The sequence below is a fragment of the Arachis hypogaea genome, chromosome 15 (assembly GCF_003086295.3).
Source record: "Arachis hypogaea cultivar Tifrunner chromosome 15, arahy.Tifrunner.gnm2.J5K5, whole genome shotgun sequence".
NCBI lineage: Eukaryota > Viridiplantae > Streptophyta > Magnoliopsida > Fabales > Fabaceae > Arachis > Arachis hypogaea.
The window spans coordinates 19,636,431-19,648,545 of NC_092050.1; the positions used below are offsets into that span (position 1 = coordinate 19,636,431).

General features: G+C 30.9%; 2 protein-coding genes across 2 annotated transcripts; one reads left to right on the forward strand and one right to left on the reverse strand.

Moving 5' to 3' along the window:
* Positions 1 to 1,726: 1,726 nt before the first annotated feature.
* On the reverse strand, positions 1,727 to 2,152 carry LOC140179145 (uncharacterized). The gene has a single exon (XM_072217789.1). It carries the CDS (start codon positions 2,150 to 2,152, stop codon positions 1,727 to 1,729), a length of 426 nt encoding a protein of 141 aa, XP_072073890.1.
* A 2,597-nt stretch (positions 2,153 to 4,749) lies between these two features.
* On the forward strand, positions 4,750 to 5,709 carry LOC112746916 (uncharacterized). Its single transcript, XM_025795030.3, has 2 exons — positions 4,750 to 5,362; positions 5,458 to 5,709. The coding sequence occupies exons 1-2, from the start codon at positions 4,962 to 4,964 to the stop codon at positions 5,513 to 5,515; spliced, it is 459 nt and encodes a 152-aa protein (XP_025650815.1). The 5' UTR covers positions 4,750 to 4,961; the 3' UTR covers positions 5,516 to 5,709.
* The last annotated feature ends 6,406 nt before the right edge of the window (positions 5,710 to 12,115 follow it).

Genomic DNA, 12,115 nt, shown 5'->3' on the forward strand with positions numbered 1-12,115 from the left:
TTCTCTATGGATAATTCTTTCCATAAATCTTTCCTTCTCTTTGGATCCGGATGCCCATAAACAAAATTACACTCTCATTCATCTCCATTCTTATATTTAATAGTAGCTTTAATATAATTAAGACACCATGCATAAATATTAATACTGATATTATCATTCCAAAATAAACATAAACCACCGGACAAACCCCGGGATTCTACACAAAAAGCTTTATCATAATGGATTTTTCTCCTAATTCTATCAACAGTTTTTTCACTGGCTTTAGTCTCCATCAAAAAGATAATACTCGGCTTATACTGCTTGCAGGGGTTCTGCACCTCTGCCACTGTCGCAGGCGCCGCTAACCCACGACAGTTCCAGCTTATGCAACTCATGATTGCAGGTGGGGCATGCTAAGGCCCGCCTCCTCAGCCATGTTTTGTATGTTCAGGTACCTTTTCTTCCTTGCAGCTTCTTCTGCCTCATATTCTTCATCTTGCATGCTCTCTGCTGTTGCCTTTGGCTTCGTGATCTCCCTCTTCCTCTTTAGGCTCAGTTGCATTTCCATACTCTGTGCTAATTCTACCTCCCAATTTCCCGCTGTAACCATCAAATCAGTTCCTCCATCAGGCTTAATTCCTTCCCCTTCATCTTCACTTGGCAATTCAACATAATAGAAATTTTCGTTACCACTGCATTGCATTATTTTTTACATCAGTTTCTTGTCCTTCCATTCTGCATCCCTCTTATCTCTAAATTCCCATATTTTCTTTCCTTTCCCTACCTTTTCAGTCTTCTTATTGTTTTCTATTTCTCCCGTTTTTTCTACTAACTCCTTATCTTTAATTGTAGCCCATGTTCCCCATTTCTCCTTCAACACCTGCATTATAGTAGGGCCTGTTTTTGCTTTCTGTTTCTGCTGTCTCTGTGTATTCTGGGCTTTTCCTTCCCTTAGATTGTCCTTCACCATGTGTAATCCATCTCTGTTTTCTTTTAGTGGGCTTTGCTCAACTTCTATGCAGGTTGTATTTTTTGATTGAATGGGCCTGTTGGCCCAATTATTTCCAGCCTCTCTATTTAACTTTTTTTTCTTAGCCTCTTGCAATTTTGTTTTTAAGTTACCTAACTTCAGAAAATATCTTCCCAATTCTCCTAACTGCTCCAAATCTTCTTTCTCTGACACAAATCCTTCCAGTTGCTGATTTTCCGGACCTTCTCCTACTTGCTCCTCTGCTCTGTGACTCTGTGCTACTCCCTCTCCTTGATTTCCGCTTGCACCCTCCTTCTCTCTTCGTTTCCCTATGCTTCCCATTCCTCCAGTGCCACTCTCAGCTGAGAATTGTAGATCCTCACCTTCCTTTTCAACTTGGTTGATTGCACGCGCCTCATCTTCTCCCTCTTTGCTATCTGAAGTTTCTTCCTCAATTCTCCATGCCTCCTTGTACATGAGCGGTTTTGCCTTGTTAACTCCAAGGCCAGCTGAATATCTAGGTATACTTGGATCCCAGCTTGCCATAGCTTGAGGCCTCTGGCAGTCCTTCCTCCCATATCCCAGTAAGCCACACTTCAAACAGTAGTTATCCTGAATTTTTTCATACTTAAATTCAATCCAGGTATTTGGCAAGTCCTCTCTGGCCAACCAGAACCCAGTTGGTAGTGGCCTTGTTATGTCCAAAGCTACTTTTACCCTGAGAAATGATCTCTCCAACATATTGCTGCTTCTTGGATCCTCTGTTTCCATTGTTATTCATATCTTGTCTCTAATGATTCTTACAGTGTTATTGTTGAGATATGCCTGTGGGAACCCATGCATCTGCACCCATAACTCCATTCTATCATGGTTTACCTCATGTATGGAATCCCTTTGGTTCCACATCTGCAAGTTAACTAGCTGCCCTCTTATGCTCCATGGTCTTCCCTTCAATATTTGAAGCCCTTTTCTCTGATCTTTGAAGCTAATAAGGACCTTGTTCCTTCCTACCTCCGAAATAGCAACACCTTGTGGATTTCCCCATATCCTCATAATAGCATTCCTTATCACCTTGAAACTTAGTTCTTTCTCCGATATTATCTTGCCCACCAAGTTGATGCAGTTAGCTTTGTATTCCTCTTCTATTCTCTGGTTGATTGCAATCACTTTTCCTTCTATTTGTTCCAAGCCAAAGGTTGCCATCCTTTTGTGCTGTGTAGTATATGTGTGGTGTATAAATAAGCTGATTGTGTGAGTGATGGAATATAATACTTGCTGATTCAGTGTTATATGTGGGTGAAACTATAGCTGATCTAACAAGTTTTTTGTTGTAGGTTAGTTTTGTTGGAAGGGATGATACTCAGGTACGGGTTCGACTAGAACCTTATGTTCTAAAAAGCTCTCCTCATGAGAGAACTCGCTTTCCTGCTGAGAGATTTGGGTTGATCAACACTTTTTTTACAGAGTCTATTTGACTATTGAATGTTATATAGTTAAATTTATATGGGCTTTGTCCGAACATGCAGCAACACTTTCCGTTGGGTCAACCCAACATATATAATTCTTTGTTGGGTCTGGAGCTCATTGCTATATTCAATCTGGAATAATGGACTATTACCATGAATTATGTTTATCAATCAAATAGCCCACTCGCTCTAATAATGGACTAAAAATTAAAATTACAATTTTTTATATTTTAGTAATAATTAACAATTTTTTTATATTTTTTAAAAAATATTGTTTAATAATAAAAAAATATTACTTTAATTTTAATAATATTTTTTAAAATATTATAATTAATACAATTACTGTAACATATAGTTTAAAATGACCATATATATATATATATATATATATATATATATATATAACACAGAAGATGAAGAAAAGATTGATCTGTTGAACTCTAAAACGATAAGAAAGTGAAGCTTATAAGAGAAAAAATTATGTAGGGAAGTTCATTAATAACATGACACGTGTAGAAAATGAATGGAGATACTCAAATATTAACATATGGGATTCGCCCAAACCATAATTCGCATAGAACATTTGAATGAAATCACACTGCTTCGTTATTCAGAGCTTGCTTTATAATTATCAAAAATGTTATTGATACATAAAATTATCCACTACAATTATTGTTAATCGAAAATAATTTATTTTAGAAAAAAAATGCATCAAATGTGTGTTTTCAAAGAGAGGTCTACATCGAGAAAGAATCGTTTGACAGAGAATATCGAGCAAGAGTCAAATTATCATAATTAGTCAAATAAGTTGATCCATATGTTTAGTAGTTATTTTTAGACGTTATTCTTGTGAAACAAAAGATGCGGGAACGATTACTTATGAATCAATGAATGTGAGAGTTACATTTTAATTTAATTGGTCGAAAATTTTATAAATAAGAGAATGCTCGAATGCACGAGGGTTGAAACTTTGTTTCAAAAAATATTTAAGCACACTCATATTTTAGCGGCGACTTTCTGAGTCTGCATTCGAGTTATTTTTTTGTAGAGTTTCTTCTGCTGTTTTTACTTTTTCATTTATATTTTCTACAAATTTTATTTTTTTTGTAAATTTATTTTTCAAGCAACATTTAATTTTTTTGTTCAATTTTACGTTTTAGTATTTTATTTTCAATTTCAAAAGTCTTTTGATTTAATCGAAGGCATTTTACTATTTTATTTAAATTCAATGCAATTCATTTTAAATTCGATCAATTTATTTTCAAAGTCTTTTATTTATGTTTTCAGATTTCCTTAAGTTTTTGTTTGATCGAAAGGTCTTTAATGCACTTTAAGAGAACTGGTACTCACAAAGAAGAGTATGTTTTGCTCCCAGATATTAGATATCGAACCACTCTCGATTTGCTAAAAATCGACAAAACAATTATCAACTATTAATATATTTGTGTATAAATATACGTGTGTGTTGGGTATATGAAGATGGTAAAATGACAAAACCTATATTATATTATGGTTTTAAAGCACGGTTAGATTATTTTTTTAGAGAAATATTTGTCCCCAACACTTAGTTGTTATAGGATTGATGTGATAATATTCTCTCAAAATACAATAAAATCAATAAATTTCTTAATTAGCAATAATAAAAAATTCTCAACTCTCTTGAACTAAAAAAAAAAGAAAAAGAAAAAAATAAGACTTGACAAACAAGCTCACTTCGTTTTGAGTAGAAGGGATATTTATATATATATATGTTGCATGAATTAGTAGAAGTCACGTACCATGTTAAATGGTTGTGACTCTTTGTTGTTGTATGAATAATCACAACCCTTTTGTTGTTAGGTGAATAGACACAAGATATTATTTCACACACCAACTATTACATACATATATATATCACTGATTAATCAATTAACTAACTCAAAACCGGTTAAAAATTTTAATCGCTCACTTAAATATTAGTATTAATATTAATTATTAATAAAATTAATATTAATATATATAAAATTTATAAATATCTTTTAGTATCATCTAATTTTAGTATACACCTAAAATAATGAATAATTTATATGCGAAGTAATTATAATTTATAAACACACAGGTTAGCTAGCTTAATAATGCTCCAACACTCATTAACTAACTTTTTCCTAGCTATCTCAACGTGACAATCAAGTTCATGATGTATTTAACAATAATATTTAATATTTTTTATTGACATATAATTATTTTCGCAACACACAAATATTTATAACAGTCGGCAAATTTGTGATCACCATACTTTGATGTGTAGTTGTGTACTCTAACTAGTACAAATTGAGATATTCAAACCATTGAATTGCGTAGTTTTATCCATATTCACTGGTTATACCGAGACTACTCTATCAACCGTTAAAATTATTTATCGACAATTATTCTGTGATTTAAAAACTAGGTCAGCTCCGTAAAATATTCCGGCACCTAGATGGTTCCCTGTATATAAGTGGATATCCGCATGCATAATTTCATTTCATTGGCATCTGATTTGATAATTTACATCAAAATAAAATTAGATGGCTTTGTTCAGGGCAGCGATAAGTCGTTCATTTGCGACGTCAACCGTTCCAAAACTGAGGGCGGGGGCCGGCAGCCATGCCACGGTGGATCACTGTGCTCAATCGGCTTCTGGGATGAGCACCCTGAAGGCAGATTTCGCACCGATGTACATGGTAGGGGGAATGGTGGTTTTGGCGGTGTCAATTGCAACCCACACTGCGTTTCAGCAGCTTGCGCGTTCTCCAACGGTTCACGTGAACAAGCACAGAAGGGAAACAATGCCCGAAGTGTCTGACCCTGACCGCACCATCAGCTCCGCCGACAAGTTCGTCAACGGCTCCTTCTTGAGGAAGCTCGCTCACGTTCAAGATAACAAGACCACCCTCAATGATCCCGTTCGCCCTAACCCATTCACCACGTTAGTATCTATCACAATTGCATTGCATTATTGCACTGCGTTACTTTATTATTTATTAAGAAATTATTTAATTTTAATTTGATGTGTTCATGCAGTCCTCGAAGAGCTGAGACATTGAAGACCGTGGGCGTTGACCCAGCCTTGCACCGTTGATTTGCTTTGGACATACATGCATTTCAATTACTTCCATCTGCAGCATGATGAGGGATATTTAATTAATTTTTGTTTGTCTATATATATTATTATTTTTTTCTCCTATGTGATTATTTTCGATGTCGAGGTTGTAAATAAGATGTAATCATCTATTAATAATGTTAGCCCGCTTGAAAGCAACTCTTTCGGAACAAGCATGTGGCTTCCGTCTTCTTCGTATTTGCCATTGTACTTTTGTATATATATATATATATATATATATGAAAAATATTATCCGTACAGCACAATCAAAAAACTAAAATCAGAAATTAATATATGTATATATAAATATATGTATAATTTAATTTATTTTTAATATATATTTTATTTTAATAACTGATTTTAGTATATACATAATATATATAATTACGTGTATATATATATATATATAGAGTAAATAAATATAATTATTATCGTTATTATGAAATAAAGCCACCACACGGCATATGCAAGTTTGATTATATATAGGAAAAGTCTAGGGGTCAGCAGTTTTGTTGATTTTTGGCCAACATATAGTCAGCAGAAAAAGGTGAGTCATTGGATGAAATCTCACACCAATCTCACACCATTAGATCATCATTGATAGCTATTTGATGACTACCAATCATAAAAGTTGCTGGCCCCTAGCATTGCTCTTATATATATTATACCCTCTACTTTGGACCCGTGATTACATTTTCTCTCCAAATATATACATTCATAATTGGCTAGCTAGAGATTTAGCTAGGTGAAACGTGCTAAACTTTAATTATTGATCCAAATAAAAATTTAACTTTAATAACTTTTTTTTTTGGAACTAGGAAAGACAGCAGCAAAACAAAAAGACAACAAAAGAAACAAAAAGAGAATCAGGATTCAGGACCCTCACATCCGAAGGATCCCATACAATCAAAATTTAACTTTAATAATAACTAACATTGATAATGAGCAATCTAACTTCCTCCATTTTTTAATAGGAAATAGTCCCACTTTTTCTTGTAATGATATTTAAGACACTGGAGTATATGTATATATAAAGCAAAATTGAGTGGAAAATACAGTCTTGTCAACAAATAGATTATGTTTGCACACTTATACCCCTCGTATGTATACTACTGTACTACAATAATAATAATAATAATAATAATAATAATAATAATAATAATAATAATAATAATAATAATAATGGTGGATAATAATGATGAGATAATTATTTGATATATATGAAACTAATGTGTAAATTATCTGGTCTGTAGTTATACTATGTGTAAATTAAAATCAGTCACTAAAATTAGCTATCAATATAAAATATATATTAGAATATAAATATACATTGAAAATAAATTAAATCACATATATATTTATAGATAAATACATTGGTGGCTGATTTTGGTGTACAAATAATATTTTTATACCTAATCACATACTACCTTAATTTTATTGATTAAAATAAAAATATAAAAATTAATTTTTAATTAGTCAGCATTAGTTAATTTTAATGTTTAGATTTATAATTTTAAATTTAATATTAAGAATTTAGTATCTAGCATTATTTTTAAAATAAAGAGTAATTACTCAAATCAGTCTCCAAGGATTTTAAAATCGGACATTTTAGTCCCCAAAAAAAATTAATACACAAATCAATTCTCAAGGTTTTACTCTGGCAGACAAATCAATTCTCAGTTCATTTTTCGACAGAGTAATTACTCAGATCAGTCCCCAAGAATTTTAAAAACGGACATTTTATTCCCAAAAAAATTGATGTACAAATCAATCTCTAACGTTTCTCTTTGTTAAACATAACAGTCCTCTGTCCAAAAATAAAATAAAATAAAATAATAATAATAATAATAATAATAATAATAATTATTATTATTATTATTATTATTATTATTATTATTATTATTATTAATTGCACAATAATATTGTACTATATATTTTTGTATTTTTTAACAAAAATAATGATAAATTTATCTATTAGATTCTTATATATATATAGTCAATTAATAATAATAATAATAATAATAATAATAATAATAATAATAATCAATAAAATTATTAGGGTTATTCTACAAAAAATTCAAAGTTAAAACCATAAATACATATTTTTTTAATACAAATATATTTTTAAATAGAATATTTTTTATTATATTAAATACAAAAATATCAAATAGTTTTAACTTTAAATTTCTTATAAAATAATCTCTGATAATTTTATTAATTATTATTATTATTATTATTATTATTGAGTGACTATATATAGATATATATAAAAGAATCTAATGAATATGTTTATCATTATTGTTGTTCAAAAAATACAAAAAATTATAGTATAATATTATTATGCAATTAATAATAATAATTTTTATTTTTGGACGGAAGACTTGTTATATCTAACGGAGAGAACCGTTGGAGATTAATTTGTACATTAATTTTTCTTGAGGACTAAAATATTCATTTTTAAAATTTTTGGGACTGATCTGAGTAATTATTTTGCCAGAAAATGAACTGGAGATTAATTTGTCTGTCGGAGTAAAATCTTAGAGATTGATCTGTGTATTAATTTTTTTTAGAAAGTAAAATATCCGATTTTAAAATCTTTATAGAGTGATTTAGATAATTACTCTAAAATAAATAAATAGTTAATAATAAATGATCGGTCACGCTACGTTACCAACAGCATATCTGCCAACTTCTGCCAACTCTTATTTATAATTGTGTTTCATGGAAGTGTCTTTGTGGATGTGTCTAATAAAAAAGTCTTTTTTATGGTTGTATTTAATAGAAGTGTCTTTATAGATATATTTTCTGAATGTGTCTTTTTATATATGTATTTAAAATATAATAATTAATTATTGTTGACAATAAATTGGCAGATAATATGTTGGTACCTACTCTATACTTTTTCTTTTGTATTATATTTTATCTTTTCATGAATATATTATTAACTATTAGACATATCCTAATTAATAACTTATGTATTAATTCTTTTAGTCATATAAATTTAAGATATTTTTTTATCTTTTTATTCTAATGAATAGTATTTATATTAATTTAATTTATTTTTATTTTATATTTACTCTTTCTTAAATTAATTATTTTCTAATTATATTATTATTAAAATAAAAATTAAACTTCGTTAAATATCTATAAATTAAAAAAAATAAGTAAATTTTTTTTATTAATCATGACATATTTTTGTTATTGATAATTATATGACATCTATTAATATTAATATTTTTTAACATATATTTAAATAATGTAATAGATACTAATTAATTAATGAATAAAAAATAAGTTAATTTGATATAAAAAATAAATTTTATATAATTATTTAATTATGATTGGATCAATCGATTAAATTTGTGATCTACTGGTTGAACTAATGATCCAATAACTTAATAATTTGGCTAGGTTAATTATCAATTTAATTCTGATAACTATGTTCTAAAGATCTTCAATGATTGGTCTTTACGTTTTATTAGAAAAAGTTGGAATAAGACCTTTGGTTTTTTATCATTGGAGATGGTCTGAGAGGATGAAGTAAAATAAGGTTTTTAATTTGGCATTGATTAAAAATTTAAAACAACGCCGTTGAGCTCCATTTCTTTTAAAAATAAAGCATGGCCCTGTTCGGGTTACGAAAGTTTATCAGGTCACCGACGTTTATGTAAATCGAGCCGGTTGGACCGGATTTTAACGGGTTTGATACGAAGGCGATTTGGAGGGTGACTGAATTTTTGGTCAAACTGAATGGGTTGAGTGGAATTTGATAACAATGCAGTGTATCGTTTATGGAAAAGTATAGGGTACCAACATATTATCTGTCAATTTATTGTCAATAATAATTAATTATTATATTTTAAATACATATATAAAAAGACACATTCAGAAAATATATCTTTAAAGACATTTCTATTAAATACAACCATAAAAAAGACTTTTTTATTAGACACATCCATAAAGACACTTCCATGAAACACAATTATAAATAAGAGTTGACAGAAGTTGGCAGATATGCTGTTGGTAACGTAGCGTGACCGAATACAAAAAGTGAACTTGTCCTAGTGGTGGCAGGTTTGCTGACCAGCAAATCGACCGATCCAATTCAATCTCTAAATTTGACCGATTCGTATATTTATCCGGTTAAATTATTAATCTGGACCAATTTAAAATTCGATTTATTGATTTTCCAGTCGAACCGATCAGTCTGATTTAAATTTGATAACTATACTTTGGAGGAGAGTCTCTACACATAGATTGAGTTGAAAGAATTTAGAGGGACTTAGATTACTTAATAATAATTTGGCATGCGTGCAAGTTATTTAAAAAAAAGTTTAATTATATTAAATCATAATTGATTAAATAGAAGTGGAACAATTTGAAAATTGTATCTACTGTTATATTAAATCATAATTAATTTAATTGGTCTGAATAAAAAAATAAATTTAATTTTTATACATTACAAAATAGTTTTTAAGTAAATTGTTTGTTTTTGTTTATAAAATTAAAAATACTAACAAATTTAAATAATTTTATAAAATTTTAATTATTTTAATTAATTAAGTGAGACCACAATAAAGATTAAATTTACTTTCTCCTGATGAAAAAGAGAGAGATACTTTAAATTTCTATTACTGTTTATGATATAAAAGCTTATGCGAAGTTACTTTTTATAACAAGTGGGTCATAAATAAGGATTGGAATGAGTTCCTTGCTATAAATGCTTTCATATTCACAAAGACTCAAACAAAACTTCTTTATTTCTGATTGTTGTGTGCAGAATCGTCGGACGGAAAAGATCATCGTGACTGGATGTAAGGTCGAACGATTTGAGCTTGAGAACCTTCATATTCCCTCTACGTCAAATCTCAGTGATGTTTTTTCTCCATCTACTCTTCACTTTTGGCACCGCTGTCTTGCCCACAGTTTCTTAGAAAAATTACGTCTTCTTTTGTCTACGGGTGTTTTAGGTCAAGTTTAAAATGAGTCTTTTGATTGCATTTCTTGTCAAACTGCAAAACAACATGTCTTATCTTTTTATAATAGTTCCTCTCTTACTTGCTCTCCTTTTGATCTTATTCATTCTAATGTTTTGAGTCCCGCTCCCACCGTTTTTATGGGAGAGGCTCGATACTTTATCGTCTTTATTGATGATTATTCACGTTTTACTTGGGTTTATTTGATGACTAATCGTCATAAGCTGCCTCAGATTGATATTAACTTTGCCACTATGATTCAAACTCAGTTTTCTAAGGTCATTAAAATCTTAAGACGCGATAATGTTATGAAATATCGTGACTCCAAACTCTTAAATTTTCTTGCAGAACAGGGTATTTTGTCTGAGTTTTCTTGTCCTAGTACCTTACAACAAAATGGCAGAGTTGAGCACAAACACCGTCACATTCTTGACTCTGTTCGTGCAATGCTTATTTCTTCTTCCTGTCCTAAGCGTATTTGGGGTGAAACTATTCTCACTGTTATTCATGTTATCAAATCGACTCCCTTCTTCTATCTTTGGTAACACTACTCCTTTTGAGCGTCTTTATCATACTTCTCCCGATTACAGCTCTCTTTGTGTTTTTGGTTGTGTCTGTTTTGTCCTTCCTTAGCCTCATGAACATAATAAACTTGAACTTCGGACTCGTATGCGTTGTTTTCTTGGTTATTGCATTGAACACAAGGGTTATCGTTGTTAGGATCCTATCTCTCGACGTATTCGTATATCTCGTTATGTGTCTTCCGAGAGCATCACATGTTCTCTAGTTTTTCCTCTTTTGAGCCCATTCTTTCTACTTAGTCACCGTTTTTCACTGATCTTAATGTTGATCTTTTTCCTAGTGATGATACTAGAGGTTCTATCTCAAGTCAATCCCTCGAGCCCCCTCCTCTTCCGTTTTCTCCATCTTCCGATGAATCTGGATCGGACGTTGCTCCAGCTCCTGCTGTCATGCCTCTTTCTTTCGCTCGTTCTTCTAGGGTAAGAAATCTACCTCCTTATCTTCTTGATTATGAGATTATCATTATTCTTCTACTATTCTTCATCATTATGAACCCCAGCCATTCCAAGAATCCTCTACAAATTCAAGTTGGCAGCAAGCAATGCAGGAAGAAATTCATACACTTGAAAAAATATACACTTGGAACTTGGTTGATCCTCCTTCTAATCAAGAAGTTGTGGGTAGTAGATGGGTGTATAAGATCAAGACCCGCTCTGATGGTTCTATTGACTGTTATAAGAAACAATTAGTTGCTCAAGGTTGTACGCAAGAGTATGGTATTGATTATGAATAAACTTTTGCTCGTGTTGCTCGTTTCACATCTGTTCGAGCTTTCCTTGCCATTGCTGCGGTAAAAAAAAGGTCTCTCAGTCATATGGATGTGAAGAATGCATTTCTTAATGGGAATTTAAAAAAAGGTCTATATGAAACCACCTCTAGGATATCCTTGTCCCTCTAGCAAAGTCAGTCTCCTTCGCAAGGCATTTTATGGTCTTCAGCAAACTCTTCGTGAATAGTTTGAAAAGTTCAGCACCACTATATGCAATCTCGATTTCACTTGCATCCCTCATGAGAATGCTCT